This window comes from Bufo bufo, chromosome 7 (assembly GCF_905171765.1).
Source record: "Bufo bufo chromosome 7, aBufBuf1.1, whole genome shotgun sequence".
Taxonomy (NCBI): Eukaryota; Metazoa; Chordata; class Amphibia; order Anura; family Bufonidae; genus Bufo; species Bufo bufo.
The window spans coordinates 111,883,253-111,900,846 of record NC_053395.1 but is presented as its reverse complement, the minus strand read 5'-3'; the positions used below and the strand labels follow the sequence as shown (position 1 = coordinate 111,900,846).

Genomic DNA, 17,594 nt, shown 5'->3' with positions numbered 1-17,594 from the left:
CTCATTCTTTTATATAATCTTATTTCACTTTATATAGGATGATTAAAATACCTTTTAATAGTTATAATAGTCTTACCATAATACTGGGGCCAACAAATTTTCCCCATATTTATATTTATTTATATTTTTTTATTATAATTTTTTTTTATTCTTAATGTTTTTCATCTATGTATATACATATGTATTTATTGGTTGTGATAATATGTGCAGATGTATACATATACACGATCGTTATGGACATGTATATATGTGCACACATGGGGACATATTGTCTTCTATAGTATGAGATATGTATGCATATGCATTTTTAGTGTACATCAATATCCGGCCCATTTTTATGTGATTCTAAAGTATTTATACTAGTCCCCTTCTCCACTGCATTGTCCTGAAAAATTTGTCATCACCAGGGCTGTGGAGTCGGAGTCGAGGAGTCGGAGTCGGGGGAAATTTTGGGTACCTGGAGTCGGAGTCGGCAAACAATGCACCGACTCCGACTCCTACTCCTACTAAATTTAGATTGGAATAAAAAAAAAAAAGCAAGTTTAAATGTCCCAATTCACAAAAAGTTATAATTAATGACTTCTCTACTGTAAGAATAAAGACCAATGCATGCAGTGCCTCACGTAACCGCAAAACGAACACGTTAAGTGACCGTGAAGAAGCATGCTTTTCATGTGCTTCACTATATGGCACGCAACGCCCAATTAGGAGCTGCAATACTTATACTTTCCATAGTGTTGTGTTCTGCTTTTACAGGGAACGCAGCGTCCATGTGTAACCTAGCCTCTCACTGATAAGGGATTAAATAAATATGTTTTTTGCAGGACTAGAGACACTTGTATAAGTGAAGGGAATGGAGGGCCAATAGTTCAAGACTGAAGCTGTAAACCATTGGAAAAACTGCTGTCATTTAGCTAAGGCTATAAAAACTAGCTAAGGCTATAAAAACTTGTTGGCTTCCCAGCCAGTAGTCCTGTGGTATGTTGCGTTTCTTTCCCTCAAGGAATGTATAAAATACATTCGCATATTAATACAGAGGAGTCGGAGTCGGAGTCGGAAGTACATAAAACTGAGGAGTCGGAGTCGGAACATTTATCTACCGACTCCACAGCCCTGGTCATCACCCAGCGGTTTCTCCGCCAGACCGGAAGTCGATCTATGCGGGCGGTCCAGCGTGAGGCGCACAACAGGAACCGGAAGCCCATGATTGAGCATCGTGAGGGAGGAACCGGATTTTTTTAATGCGTTCCAGGTTGGAGCGCTTGCCGGACCGGAAGCCCTAGATGCGTTCCAGGGTGGAGCGCATGGTAGACCGGAAGTTCGGCTTCCGTCCCTTCTTTTAACTGGCTAAAGCCGCGAGCGGGCTTTTGAAGGAGGCGGTCCATTACTTTCAGCGTCCCATGTGTTCCCCCTACGCCAAAAGACATTTTACTGGCATGTTTACAGCCCTATATATAGGGCCACCAGGTAAAGACTACTATTGTTATCATAGGCATATTTTTTATCTGTACCTGCTCCTGATGAAGGGGTTTGCATACCCCGAAAGGCGTTGAGCCTTTTATGAACCAGTTTTCTACATTAAAGAAGCCAAAGCTTTCAACAATAATACTGAGGTGAAGCCTTTTCTTTCCTACTGGGCAACTATCAGTTTTGAAGACTCTACAGGCGCTCCTGGCTGGGGGGTTATTGGTCCATGCTGGTGTCTTGAGTTTATCCAGCTGGCCACCCCCCGTGAAGTGAGTTGATTATTATCTTTGGCTACTTCAATATACCGTCATATGGCTAATATATGTGATTATTTCCACTTATTGGGATTATAGGTATGCTATAGTGGTGTGTCTATTGTCCACTCACTCCCCCTCTTCCTTTTGGTCACCCTGATTAGGGTGAACACCCAACCTTTATTTACAGCTAATTAGCTTTTGATCACTCTATTATATACAAAATATTTCTCTGATATACACTTTGGGTTTTGGCGCTTCTTATAGGGGTGTAACCTCCTTGACTTGTTAAGTCTTTTTTGTTTACTGTAATAAAATGCCATGGTTACAAGTCAGTTCATGAAAATTTCTTCCCTCCTAAATATTCGTTGATCAACTGTAAGTGGTATTATTACAAAGGGTAAGCATTTAAGAACCACAGTAACTCAGTCACCAAATGTAAGCCGATGTAAGGCTACAGAACAAGGTCACAGAGTGCAAAACATCCACCAATGCTCTGCTGTCGCACTAACTGCAGGGTTCAAAACCTCTTCTAGTATTAACATTAGCAAACAAACTGCACTGGGAGCTATGTGGTTAAACATCTGCATTCAAGTCTTACATCACCAAGCACAATCAGCCAAGCGTCGGATTAAGTGGTGTAAAGCATGCCACGAATGGACTCTGGAGCAGTGAAAAACGTGTTCTGTAGAGTGATAAATCATGCTTCTCTGTCTGGCAGTCTGATGGACCAGTCTGGTTTTGGCAGATGCCAAGAGAATGTTAACTACCTAACTACATTGTGCCAACTGTAAAGTTTGGTGGAGGAGGGAGAATGCTACAAGGTTGTTTTTCAGGGATTGGCCTAGGCTCCTTATTGAAGGGAAATTTACTAGTATTTTTTAACTGAAGCCGATGCGGGCAGAGTTTCCCGGCATGCGGCTCTCAGCCTTTTAGCACGGCGCAAATTCACAAGTCTCAAAACACAGAGACTCCCCAGCTTCTCTGTGAGATGGAGGATAAACCACAACCAGCTGAGACTGCTGGCTGGGTTTTATATAGGCCAAAAAAGACCTGGCCTGGAGCGTGGGGAGAAGCCACCCACCCAGCACTTTGGCTACTCCCAGTAAGAGCCGCCCCGGATCGGCTTTACAGCCATACTAACAACAAACATTGTCAGTCAGCACTAGCTGCCGCTGACACTTAAAACTACCGGCTCTTACCTCACCGAGGCCTGGAATCTCGGTGACACATACCTTCCCTCAATGACGGCCCCTTGCGCCTTCCTACAGTACATTGATGAAAAAACAAAAAATGTATAGCTCTTGGAATGCGATTTTAAAAAAAAATGTGCGTGGTCACTTAGGGGTTTTATCCCATGACTAATGTAAAAAAAATCACAACTCCCTATCACAACTCAGGAGGCAGTTGAAGGATGAAACTGAGCATTTGAAGCCATCTCAGTGAGCAGGGAAAAAATAAATGAAAAAAAAAACAGCAGGTGGCGCTATACGGATATATTTTATTAAATAAGCGGCTATGCTAAATTTAACATTACGGTACATGCAATTACAGAAGTATTCAGATCCAGTTACCTATTTGAAAACTGTAGAATATTTTTCATGGGACAACCCCTTTAAGGTGAGAAGGAAATTGTTGCGATTGTGACCCACTCCATCTGCATGGGTGCCATGAGATTTACCTCACTTCTGTGCCAGCGGCCCAGATTCGCATGCCCTCTGCTGCCCACCAGTGGCAGGTCTGGCTGCTGGCATCCCACGTGTCTTCTGCAGGCGGCGCTTCTCTGTGAAGGCCTCTCAGACTAGCCATAGGAAGCGTGTACTTCCCGGCTCTTAGAGAGGGTACTTTTAGGCACCTTCCCCTATGCTAGAGTGCCTAAGCTTTAGGTTTCCTAGTGACCAGTGAAGATGTGCATTTCTGTTTGTCTGATCGTGTACTGACCTCTGCCTGTTCAAAAAATGATCCTCTACAGACTGACCTGACCGTAGCCTGCTAGCTATATTGACTCTGCAGTCCAGTGGCGGACTGACCTCAGACTAGTTTGATAGTTTTGCCTGTTTTCTGACTACAAGTAATGCCGGAGCCCTTGGGGTTTTGCACCAGTGTCTCTGACCCCTGTGGGTCAACTGCCAATCACACCTGGACTATTCCAGATCCCTATATATGTATTACATGGTGACTACCAGGGGATAACACCATTAGGTCCAGCTCAAAGAGAAACTGATTAGTTGATGCAACAGTTCCACATTCACTGCCCGTAACAGACATCAGCTAACACTGAAATTTAAAATTCTTTGGCCACACTTTAGCTCCCAAAATACCTGAATGTTGCCTAATTTTTTGCTGTTAAGGGTTGCTTGCCTAATGCAAATAAAGTGGTTAATGGACACTGTGACATGTGCCTGGCACGGTGATGTTCACTTAAAGGTAAGGTTCAGACAACCCACACTCTTACCGGTCTGCTGTTCCCTGCAGCCTCTGGTGCTGTAACTAGCTCTTGACTTAAAATAGCATTTATTCATCAGTTGTCAGGACACAAGCAAAGCACATACTGCAGTACAATAAATACTACATATATAACTTGTTGTCCACGAGTATAATGTACAGTACAGGTACAGATCCTATGCTATGCATTAGGCACTACACAACATTGAAATGCTAATAAAACATGACACAAGTGACGGGGAAGAAGGAAAAAGGAAGATGGGAAAGGAGGGCAGTGAAAGGCACAAATGATTTATTGAAAGACAAACCTATTGAAGGAAAAGGGGGAAGGAGAGGGAGTTCAATCGGTTTCAAAGCTGGAGACAGAGACAGTCCATCATGGAGTAGTCTCTAAGCAGGATGCAAACCAGCCTGCAGCAGTCATGGACGGACATGTCCAAATTCATCACCAGGAGTTTCCTGGCAAGCCACAGAGTGTCCTTAAAACAGTTCAAAATGTGCCAGGACTCCTTCATAACCTGATCCATGTGGGTTCTATGGAAATGTCCACAAAGCACCACAGTGTGCTTTAGGCTTCTCCCAGAAACAGAGTCTCTGAGTTCATTCTCCAAGGTGTCCAACAGGGCCTGCGCAAACGGGCACAGCCAAAAGAGGTGTAAAAGTGTTTCCTTTTCAAACAGGCAACGGGTGCCATACTTGTTGTTTCATAGTCCATGGGTATGCTTTAAGGTTCTTAAGGGCAGGGCCCTCTGAATGGCCATCCATGCCAGGTGTTTGCGCTCACTGATTAACCTGCTAGAAGCCACGTTCTTCTAAACAATCTCAGCAGTTGTGGCAGGGAGCCCTGGAATAAACTCTGTTAAGTCCTTTGCTCAAATAAGCTTGTGTATAGTCTTTGGTTTCAACAAGTCAGGCTTGAAACCCAGCTGGTGTTCCCTTAAAATTAAAAACCTGAGATGGTCCTGGTAATAACAGGGGGTCTTCAAGTTTTAAGGGTAGGAGCTGTCCAACTTGCCCCAACCCAACCTCCTCCAGAGGGGCAGAAGAAAGAAGCGAGACATGGACCAGCCCACTGAGCCATCTTCCGTCAATATCAGAGTCGCAGATGCATATGGAGGCTGTCAGACATTTAAAATAAAAATAAATAAAAAACGCCCTGGACGGCGCTGCCACTTGGCAGATTCACTTACCCTCCCTGGTCTTTATCCTGCCGCGCTGTACTGTGACCTGACAGCGCCCAGCGTCAGGTCATAGTGCACGTAGACGAGGACACAGCGTGGGGCCGGAAGAAGACCAAGGAAGGCGAGTGCAGCTAACAATGCCCTGTTCTCACCTTCCTGTGCCTCCCGCATGCTAATTATTGCTTACATAATGGAAGCGGTCATTAGCATTTTCCCAATACATTCTGGCAAGGGACGGGGGCCACATGAAATGGTCCCGTATCAGGTTCACCACCCCTGATTTAGGTGAACATGGGGAACGTGTAACATGGTAACATAGTTTTTAAGGCTGAAAAAAGACATCTGTCCATCCAGTTCAGCCTGTTATCCTGTAAGTTGATCCAGAGGAAGTCAAAAAAAAACACTGAGGTAGTAGACAATTTTCCTCATATTAGGGGGAGAAAATTCCTTCCCGACTCCAATCAAGCAATCACAATAAGTCCCTGGATCAAAAACCCATCGCTAGTAACTATAACATGTAATATTATTGCACATCAGAAATACACCCAGGCCTCTCTTGAACTCTTTTAGTAAATCACCACCTCCTCAGGCAGAGAGTTCCATAGTCTCACTGCTCTTACCGTAAAGAATCCTTTTCTATGTTTGTGTACAAACTTTCTTTCCTCCAGACGCAGAGGATGTCCCCTTGTCACATTCACAGTCCTGGGGATAAATAGATGATGGGAGTCATCTCTGTGCTGACCCCTGATATATTTATACATAGTTATTAGATCTCCCCTCAATAGTCTTTTTTCTAAAGGGAACGACCCTAATTTGCATAATCCTCGGGGTACTGTAATCCCCCCATTCCAGTTATTACTTTAGTTGCCCTCCTCTGAACCCTCTCCAACTCTGCTATGTTTGCCTTGTTCACAGGAGCCCAGAACTGTACACAGTACTCCATATGTGGTCTGACTAGCGATTTTTAAAGTGGTAGGATTATCGCGGGGATCTATGCCCTTTTGATGCAAAAGATTATCTTATTGGCCTTGGCAGCAGCTGCCTGACACTGGTTTCTACAGTTTTAGTTCACTAAAATTCCTAGGTCCTTTTCCATGTCAGTGTTACCGAGTGTTTTACCATTTAGTATGTATGGGTGACTTGTATTTTTACTTCCCTTGTGCATAACTTTACATTTGTCAGTGTTAAACCTCATTTGCCACTTCTTTGCCCAAGCCTCCAATATATCCAGATCCCTCTGTAGTAGTATACTGTCCTCTTTCGTGTCAATTACTTTACACAGTTTAGTGTCAGCTGCAAAATTTAGCCTTCTACGAGATCATGAATAAATATATTGATGAGAATCGGGCCCTATACTGACCCCTGTGGTACCCCACTAGTGACAGTTACCCAATCTGAGTGTGTACCATTAATTACCACCCTCTATTTAATATCACTGTAAGCTGCTTTGGTACAGTTCTATCCTCAGTCACTTGTATTCTGGTGTGTGTTTTGTACATTACCCGTTTGCTCAAACATAAAGGGCTATCCTGGGCAGCCAAACGCCTTCTTAGGGGCTATTCACACAGTTAGTGTTCAGTCATTGATTTCCCTCAGTGATGGTGAGCCAAAATCAGGTGCATGTGAAAAAAATAAAATAAAATCCTTCCATTCTACTTTTGCTCTATGTACTGCTCCGTGTTTTTTAGCATCATATATTATGACTAGTTTTATTTGTATTTTTGTTGCATTATTACGTTAACCCCTTTTACGACATATGCCGCATTTTAACGTACTATTACGTCAGTGATCGGGCAGGCACAGGAGCGGTGCTCGCCCAATCACTGCAGATGCCCGGCCGTCCCTAATAGCCGTGCCCCTGCTGTAACCGCTGGCATCGCTGTAAAAGCCGATGCCGTTGGATTAAACTCTTCTATGTTGCAGTTAGCGCTGACTGCGGCATTTGAAGGGGTTTGCTGCGGGTGAGGGAACCCATCGGGTCCCAGCGCTGCTGTGGCGGGGTTCCCGATGAGTGAGAAGGCAGCCCGATGCCGTGCACAGGCTTCCCAATGTCTTGCACAGAATCGGGACCTGCCTTCTACGGGAGCCGAGGAGATCCAGCCCCAGGTTGGGTCTCATAGGCAACCTGTTAGTGTATTACTCAGTGTAATACACTAACAGGCAATGCATTACAATACAGATATATTATAATGCATTGAAGAGGGGATCAGACCCCCAAAAATTGAAGTCCCAGAGTGGGACAGAAATAAAGCAAAAAAAAAAAAAAAGTGTTTTTAATAAAAAAATAAATAAAATAGATTTAAGTAAAAAAAATAAAAACGCCCCTTTTCCCTGATTTTATAAAAAAAAAAATAAAAAAAAAAGGAAGAAACACACACATATTAGGTATCACCACATCCGTAACCACCGTCTCTAAAAATATATCACATGATCCACCCCGTCCGTTAAACACCATAAAAATAAAAACTGTCCACAAAAGCCATTTTTGTCACCTTACATCACACAAATTGCAACACCAAGTGATCAAAAAGGGGTATGTCCACAAAATGGTACCAATAAAACCGTCACCTCAAACAGCAAAAAATGAGATCCTACCTAAGGCAATCGGTCAAAATTTTTTAAAAAACTATGACTTTCAGACAATGGAGACACTAAAATGTGTTTTTTTTTTGCTTCAAAACTGATATTATTGTGTTGAAGTGAAAAAATAAAAAAAAGTTAACATTTAGGTATTTCCGCATCTGTAACAAGCTGCTCTATATAAATATTACATAACCTAACCCCTCAGGTGAACGCTGTAAAAATAAATAAAATAAAATAAATAAATAAATACTGTTCCAGTTGAGGAGTGTAGTTTCTACAATGGGGTCATTTATGGAGGGTTTCCACTATGTAAGCCCCAAAAAGTGACTTCAGACCAGAACTGGTCCTTAAAAAGCGGGTTTTGGAAGTTTTCTTAAAAATCTTAAGAATTGCTTCGAAAATTCGAAGCCTTCTAACGTCCTAAAAAAATAAAATGACATTTACAAAATGATAGCAACATAAAGTAGACATATGGGGAATGTTAAGTAATAAATATTTTATGAAGCATCACTTTCTGTTTTGAAAGCAGAGAAATAGAAATTTTGAAAATTGCGAATTTTGCTACATTTTTGGTAAATTTGGGATTTTTTCATAAATAAAAGTGAAATATATTGACTCACATTTATGACTATCATTAAGTACAATGTGTCACGAGAAAACAGTCTCAGAATGGCTTGGATAAGTAAAAGTGTTTCAAAGTCAGTTTTGCAAAAAATGGCCTGGGCAGAAGGGCGAAAACTGGCCCGGGGTAGAAGGGGTTAATTTTCACTTTAGTTTTTTAAATTTATTTATTCACTTTATTCATGTGATCGTTAATATATAATAATAGTTGCACTCTATAATAGATTTGATTACTTTGCAGATTGCACTTTACTTTTGTAAAAATGTTATGGCTTGGTCTTTTTTTTAGCTTTTATAGTTACATAATATACTTGCACACTGTCACTTTAAATAGTCTATTGGTAGACTATTAGCAGGCTCCGTATTCTATGGTGGTCTCGTTGTAGATTTTCCTTTGCAATCCAGTACACATGACACACGGTGTTACCGTGGGTGTTTCCACTGCCTGGCCAATTGATGAAGGAGCAGTGACGCCAGTAGTTGCTGGGAAGATTTCCTTTCCATTGCTCTGACCTCAGCGCAGGGGTAAAGGCTCCTTGATGCGGCACTAACCGATTAGCGTTGTGCCATATATTTGGAATAGTGTTCTTGTTTAGCGCCCATGTGATTTATTTTCTGGTTTTCTATCAGAGTATTTATTCTAGTTTATAATTTAGCATTGCTGCATACATAGCCCATCCTCCTGATGAAGCAAATACGTTCGAAATGTGTGTCGAGGTTTGGGTGCTCCAGCGAACAGGGGTAAGGTTATTACGGTCATAAATGTTATCCACTATCTAGCATGTTAGATATTCACTAATAGTCACTGAACTTAGGTGACAGTGCCTTATGTCACACCTGGTATTTTGCACTTCATGAGAGACAAACATGAAAAACACGTGGAATTCAGCTTTCTTTCAAAAAATATTTTTTTTTAAACTGAGCGTTTCACAACTACAGCATACTTTTCCAATCACTGCTCAGCCATTTAAACAGGTTTTCTAGCATAAATAGAATAGCTCTTTCAAGACAAAAGGACATAAGAAGGAGTGCACGTCCACAATAACAGAAAGGAAAAACGGAGACCCGGACTCCTGGTCACTTTGTGCTGAATGCAAGTAGTACTAGAGAATCTTCACTGCTGCCCTCCTTCCCGCTGGTCTCAGGGCACACAGATAACTGGACAGAGGAAAAGAAGGGAAGCTTTGGAGCTGCAAAGAAAGGTTGTGCTATGTCCATATACATGGAAGAATCAGCAAATGGCATTTATCATGTAGAGAAAATTAATACAAGGCACTTCCTAATGTATTGTTATTATCCATATTGCTTCCTTTGCTGGCTGGATTCATTTTTCCATCGCATAATACACTGTCTGTTTCCATGGTTACTACCACCCTGCAATCCAGCAGCAGTGAGCGTGCTTGCACATTATGGCACAAAAAGTCCTGACCAACAGAGAGGCTGATGCTTTTGAATAAAAATAAACATCTACAACCACCTCATCATCTTAAAAAAAAAAATAATAAAGAAAAAATCGCCCATAGATCTATAAACATAGACTAAACTCAAAAGAAGGGAATCAATGGGATTGATATAAAAATATATAGAAATCTTTATTTATTAAAAATCCATAATATCCATAAGTATTTAGAAGGAAAAAGAGCACGATGGAAACAATACAGAAAATATACATGGGGTACATTACCAGACAGCGTAATAATCATCCATCAAGGTCATAGGAATATGGCCCTAACTGTAAAAAATATCCTATTAATATTAGAGAGTTCTCCCTCACTATAATTCTACCTTGATATTAATAGATAGTGCAAAAAGACCACAAGTATCAATATCTGACAAAATTATAGTTAGATTAGACAAGCAGTGTTTACGTGTTTCGAACAAACAGTTCTTAATCGTAACGGTTACTATTAAGAACTGTTTGTTCGAAACACGTAAACAATAGTCGTAAGGTGGATGAATTGTCCTTGTCGGATGCATTAAAGCAATGAATAAAGATAAAAAAGACATCTTGAAAAGTGTTTGCTGGAACTTCCTTTTTTTCAGGGTTAAGTTGAAATCTAGAGGTGGAGATGTTAAACGTGCTCTATTGCGCAAAGAAATGAAGTGGATTGTATTGTTGGATACCATGACCCCTGGAGGTCTGAATGAATCGAATAGCTTCATGTCCTTTCTGTAATGTACGTGAATTTTTATTTTGCGATATACTTGTTTTTAATTTATATTGTTTAGGTTGCTTCTTTCTTTTGGAATGGATGTGGCGGCTGATTCTTAATGACATACAAGCGGATAAATATAAAGTAATCCATGTGATCTAAAGAAGTAAAAAGATATTGATGGGAAAAGTGAAAGATCCAGAATTTTGAAGACTTTGATCCTCTTCATAAGTCGATTATCCACATTATTTCATCATGATAGGTTCCGATTTGTACTGTAAGATTTTGCACTCTGTGGGTTTTATAGTCAATAGGGGGAAGTGCTTACCCATCAGCTCTCGGTTTTCCGACTCCTTATGGGTGACTCCATCCTCCGTTATCTTGGGTTTATACATTTTTAATCTATATGGTGTTTATGAAGTATGAGGAAATTTCTTTGTACTTGCACTTTAGGGATACGGGAATTGTTAGGTGTAATATATGGGGGATGCACTTTGCCCATTGGTCCTTGTTTTCTCAACGTCTGATAGACGGACTTCATCCCGCATGTGTTATTTGCCGATTAAGTTTATTATGTACTTTCAGCACATATTCACTTTTTATCAATTGTCTTTATTTTTTATTTTCTATTTTTCATAAGTATACTTCACATGATAGTTTGCATACACTTGCCCAAAGATGGGGTTTTATGATGGCTTTACAATAAAATAAATTACAGTAAGAGTACCGTAGTTTATATGTAATGACAACCTATTGGTTAGAAATAAAAAAATCCTTCATAAATGGTATCTGTACTCTGATACCTTAGAATGCATGATTATATATTTAATTATTATGAATTGATTTTTATTACTGTGATGATGCATGATTATATATTTAATTATTAACTATTATGAATAGATTTTTATCATTACGATCATGGTTTTATTTGTAATTTATTAATTATGTCTATTCGTGATATATGTTATTTGGGTATGATCATGTAATGTGGTAATTGTGATATCGATTATATATGATTATGCTTTGTAGAGTATTCTTTCTATTTTTCCTATTATTTCCAATGAGATTGGTCACGTTATCTTTCTTGTAGGATGCGATCACATGACTATGCCAGAGATGCGACCAGGCGCATGCGCTGTCCATTTCCACGTCACTGTGTGCGCTACGCAAGCGCTGTGAGGATGTGGGGACGCGCTGAAAGATCGTGTCAGCCATCATGACGGGATCGCGCCGCTGTTGGTATTTTCCAGGCGATTGTGCTTACATATTAAGTCATTACCTGCCACTTCTTCCTATATATACCCCTATTTTATCATATACCACCACCTCCTGACGAAGCCTGGTGAGGCGAAACACGTGTCTAGGTGTCAGTACGTTGGGTGACGTTCCAGTTTCTGCGAACTACGGTATGTCCCTGGGTATTAGGGCTGCGCATCTTCACTCGTCTCACGATTCGATGCGATTACGATTATCAAGTCCACGATTCGATTCGGCGATGCATCACGATGCATCAAGATTATTACCCAAGTCCCCTTGTTTTTCAATTTTACATCAAAAAATTAATTCAATCAGTCAGAAATTGCACAAAAATATTTATTTGTATCTGCTATTTAAACAAATCATACCAAGTTCCCTGCATATCATATAGCAAAGTCTGAATGAACAAAACAGTGCAGCAGACAACAGTATTTATTTAAAACAGTACTGTCAGTGTCTCTGTAACATTAAACTGTTGTGCTGGCCTGGCTGGTGCAGTTAGTTTATAAGTTTTACAATAGTTTTACCATATAATATATATTATATATTATATAATATTAAACAGTACCTACAAAAAAAGGAGCACTTCAGTTCCTGACTGTAAAACATCACAGTGAGTCAGTGAACCTATAACACAGTCAGTGACTGTGTTATAGGTTCACTCACTGTGATGTTTGCCAGTCAGGAACTGTCTGTCACACAGTGTGTTCAAGTTGTCTGTGTTGCAGAACTTCCTGGTTCACCGTGATTGTTTTGGCAGCAGGAGCGCACCACCACCAGCACCACCACCAGCACCAGCACCACCACCAGCACCAGATGGGTAGTACGTCTAGATCAGTGCTATAAGCTCTCAGAGTTGTCACTTTACAGAAAACGTTACCTGCACTGAGCACTCAGCAAGCACTCTACCACGATACATCAACTGAAGCCAAGCCATGCCACCATTAGAGGAAGCTGGAAAATCCTTGACAGAATACATTTTCAACTGAATCTGAAAACCTTGGACAAATCTTTATGGGATCACAAACACACACCACAGAATACCAGAAAAAAAATAAACACACATCCTCCTCACTGAATCATAATGGTAAAGGGCAGGCCACAGGACGGGCAATGTGGCACAGCCACCATAGTCAGACATGATGTCAGAAGGTCGGTGTGTGTTTTTTTGGTTTGTGTGAATGTGTATTTGTGTGATCCAATAAAGATTTACTCCAGGTTTTAAGTTTCAATTTATTCTTTCAAGGATTTGCCTTCCTCTGGTGGCTTGGCGGGCGTCAGTTGTCTGGAATTAAATACAGAATTCTTTTGGTTGAAGGTTAAACCCCTAAACAGAGTCAGAAATTCACAGAGCATGACAGACACATTGGGAAAACACCAAAAAACACGTCAGTGTAAAAATACAAAATGGATCGGACGGACAGTCGCATAATAGAAAACCATTCTCCATCTCCTCTCCACTCCAGTGCTGCTAAAAGCTAGAATAATATCATATATTCTGATTAATCAGAATAATCAGGGGAGGGAAAGGGAAAAGGGGAGGGGAAGGGAAAAGAGAAGGGGAAGGGGGAAAAGGGGAGGGGAAGGGAAGGGAAAAGGGGAGTCTGGCAGGGGAGACAGAGAAATAAAAAATTTCAGTGGCAGAGACAATGCTATAAACAAAATCTATAAAATTAAAAACACTGCTCAGCATTTGGGAACATGTAGATTTTTCTGTAAGAACACCAATTGATCTACATGGTCTGGTTTGAGGGCGCTTCTTTTTGCAGTTACCACATCTCCTGCAGTGGAGAAAACCCGCTCTGCAGACACGCTTGTACCTGGGATACACAAGTATTGCTTTGACAGCCGAGAAAGGAGGGGAAATATGACCTCATGCTCATGCCACCAGTTCAAAGGGTCCTCAGTGAGAGGCAGAGGTGGGGCTTTACAATAGTTTTCCATTTCCTCTTCAGCCTTGGCATAGGGGGTCTTTTTGGGTTCTATTGTACCTTCAGTGTCAGTGAAAGACTGTCCCAGCAAACTCACGAGCAGCGATCTGGCCTTTTTGGGAGGAGATGGTGGAGAATGGTTGTCTTCGATGGGTGAACTGTCCTCTTCTTCCAGAGTTTGTTTTCTTCTAGGCACTTGATGATCCTCTTGTGTCCTCTCACTCTCATCTGATGTAATCTGTGTTTGAACAAAAAAGAAACGGAAAAAAAACAATAAGTAAAAACACAAATGTCAATGCCTTTGATTCTGATGGGGTGATGAAAAAGCACAGGAAACGGACAGTACAGTTCCCGCACCGCATCAGATTCAGAAACGTGGTAGTGCTTGTGCTACTGTCGTTTCAAGAAGAAACATGATGGAATTCTTCAAATTAATTTAATTACCTCCAAGGATGCAGCTTCCTCAGTGACTCCTTTAAATATCTCCAATCTTTCTTCATCTGTGAGGATGAAAGGCAGTCCCTTAAAGCGAGGATCCAGTGCAGAGGCTGTATGAAGGATCTTCTTCTCGGCCTCACTGCTGTACCTCTTCTGGAGATCTGTTCTAATAGAATTCTTGATCTCATGGATCATGGGTGTGTCTCCCATCGTGTCTGTCATGCTCTGGAGAAGTTGTGCATTTATAGGGGCAATGAGAGAAACTGTTGGATTGCGCTCTTCTGACATCAGCATGGTTGCATCTTTCATTGGCTTTAATGCACTCACGGCGTCCTCTGCATTTGACACATCTGTTTCGTTTAGAGTGCAGAGATCGGACTCTCCTCTTCTGACTTCTGGAGACAGCAAGGTGGCACAGACTGCAGGTTGTTGTTCCAAGAACCTCTCGACCATGTCGTATGCACTGTTCCATCTTGTTGCCACATCAGTTATCAGCTTATGATTCTTCAGGCCAAGACATTTCTGTTTCTCTTTTAGACAGTGGCTTGCTCTAGTGCTGCGGTGAAAGAATGTGGATATCCGACGTACTCTGCCAAGAAGCCTAGAGAGAGTGGCCACTTTCAACGCTCGCTGGGATGCAAGATTCAGTGTATGGGCGAAGCATTTCACATGGGGGAATTTTCCAACTTGAGCTGCAACTATCATGTTTGACGCGTTGTCGGTCACAAGCACTACAGATTTATCGGACAGCTGCCATTCTTCCACAACATGAGAAAGTAGCTCTGCCAGATGAGCACCCGTGTGAGACTCATAAATGGCTCTCGTTTGCAGTACATGCGACAAAATCTGCCAGTCCTTACTAACGTAATGTGCTGTTATTGTAACATAAGACTCTGTCGTGACTGAAGTCCAGGAATCACACGTTATTGCGACTCGACTTGCTTGGCTCATTGATGCAATTATCTTAGCTTTGGTTTCGTGGTAGAGTGCAGGTATGACGTTTTCTGTAAAGTGACTTCGTGACGGGATCTTGTAACGCGGCTCTATCGTCTTCAAAAGGTAGCGAAACCCACTGTTTTCCACAACAGAGTAAGGGCGCAGGTCCTTCGCTATGAAAGCTGCCACAGCTTTTGTTATTCTCTTTACCTTTTCAGAGTTGGGCGGCAAAGTTGACTGTAACATTGCATCAATTCTTGGCTGATCTGGGTTCATTTCCTTGGTGGTGGTGGTGGTGGTAGGTTTTAGCATTTCTGGGTGAAAACGGCTGACGTGGTTTCTCAGATTAGTAATATTCCCTAGATATTTAATTTTTGTGTGACAGATTTTACACACAGCGTATGACTTGTCCAATTCGTGCTTCCTACTTTTTTCATAAAAGCCAAAATGTTCCCAGATGTTTGCTTTTAAAAAGCTAGGTGCATTTTTTATCTCTCGTTCCTTTTGTTCTACTTCTGCCATTTTTATTTACTAGCAAATGCAATGCATGCCAGGCATCTATGTGAATTTGTGAGTAGGGATGACACAAGTCTTGAATTTGAGTGACTAAGCCTAAAGCCTGCCACGAGATCAACAGAAAAAGTAACACTGCTGGCTGCTGGTGGTGGTCGGGTGGAGCGATTCTCCTCCTGCCTGTGGTGGACTGGACTGAGCCTGAGGAGTGAGGAAAAACGGACAGGTGGTGACTGAGGTGACACAATTTTTTTTTTTAGGTACGGTAATAAGTTAATAACAGGCAGTGACCAGCTGCAGTCTCTGTGAGTGGTGTATCTGTGTGATGGTCACCTACCTGTCACAACAAGGTGGCAGAGTCTGGCTGGCACGTGGCACCTGCGCAGGGGCGTAGCTAGAAATGACTGGGCCCCATAGCAAAAAAAATTTATAGGCCCCCCGGTGGTGACCTCTATGAACCTTGTAAAGAAACCAAGACAATGGGGACACGGGACATAGCTTTCTGTAGCAGTTACATCTGACTCCGGTCCCCGAGGGGCCCAAAGGCACCAGCATTATAAATGGCACATGGTAGGCGGCGGTAGAGAGTTTACATTGGTGCTCGAGGCTGTGCTTAATGCTACTTTCACACTTGCGTCAGAGGATTCCGGCAATCTGGACGCAAACGGATGCATTTGTCAGGCGGATCCGTCTGACAAATGCATTGAAATACCGGATCTGTCACTCCGGTGTCATCTGGAAAAACGGATCCGGTGTTTATTTTTTTCACAGATTTAAAGGTCTGCGCAGATCGGAAGAACGGATCCGTCAATGCAGCAATTTTAATGCCGGATCTGGCACTAATACATTTCAATATAAGTTTAAAGCTGGATCCGGCAAGTGTTCAGGATTTTTGGCAGGAGAGAAAACTGTAGCATGCTGCGGTATTCTCTCCGGTCAAAAAACGTAAGAGGGACTGAACTGATGCCTCCTGAACGGATTGCTCTCCATTCAGAATGCATTAGGATAAAACTGGTCAGTTCTTTTCCGGTATTGAGCTCCTAGGACGGAACTCTATGCCGGAAAAGAATAACGCAAGTGTGAAAGAACCTGAGAGACCATCAGTATGTTAGTCCTGGAGGTTTCAGGTTGATAGATCCTGTGTATGCTACATTGTATCCACAATAACCATCCTCTCAGTAGGGACTGATACACGTATGAAGGGGCTCTGATGGTGCAGGATCAGTAACTGTCAGTAAATCTGACACCCCAGCAGTTTCAGATCCCTGCCCTTAGCTGAGAGTTGTCAGTGTGGATCACCTCCTGCTGGGAGCAATCTCCAATAGTGTGAGATAAATGTAGACATTCCCAGACTGGCCACTAGGGGCCGCTGTTTGACCACCTTTCATAGACCCGGAACCTAAAGTTCCGTCCACTGTAGTAGACGGAGGGGAAGAATAAGAAGAGACACAACCGAAAAAAATAAGGAAGAAACATGGGGCGGGCGGCAAAGGTATGAGAAGCGGCAATATGAGCTGTGTAGGTGGCAGGCGGTAGGTGGGTGTATATGCTGTGTAGGTGGCAGGCGCTTTGGAGGTAGATATTACATACTCATAGGCAGGGCCGCTGATAGAAATCATGGGGCCCCGTACAGCATACATGACGGGGCCCCCTTCAGCTCCACCCCCTGATCCCTCCTTCAGCCACACCCCTGGCCCCGCCCTTGGCCCCTCCCCAGACGCCGCCTTGAAACAACATGCAGATTTGTCTACAAGTGATATTTATGGCGCTGGGGGGTCGTCTGTGAATGGCGCTGTTATGGAGGGGATCTGTGAA

At 42.2% G+C, this 17,594-nt stretch overlaps 2 protein-coding genes across 6 annotated transcripts in view; both read right to left on the bottom strand.

Moving 5' to 3' along the window:
* Positions 1 to 17,594, bottom strand: part of PMS1 (PMS1 homolog 1, mismatch repair system component) — a 581,602-nt gene that overhangs the window by 468,805 nt on the left and 95,203 nt on the right. The window lies entirely within an intron of this gene.
* On the bottom strand, positions 13,648 to 15,788 carry LOC121008778 (E3 SUMO-protein ligase ZBED1-like). Its single transcript, XM_040441473.1, has 2 exons — positions 14,337 to 15,788; positions 13,648 to 14,130 (listed from the first exon to the last, which is right to left on the bottom strand). Exons 1-2 carry the CDS (start codon positions 15,786 to 15,788, stop codon positions 13,648 to 13,650), a joined length of 1,935 nt encoding a protein of 644 aa, XP_040297407.1.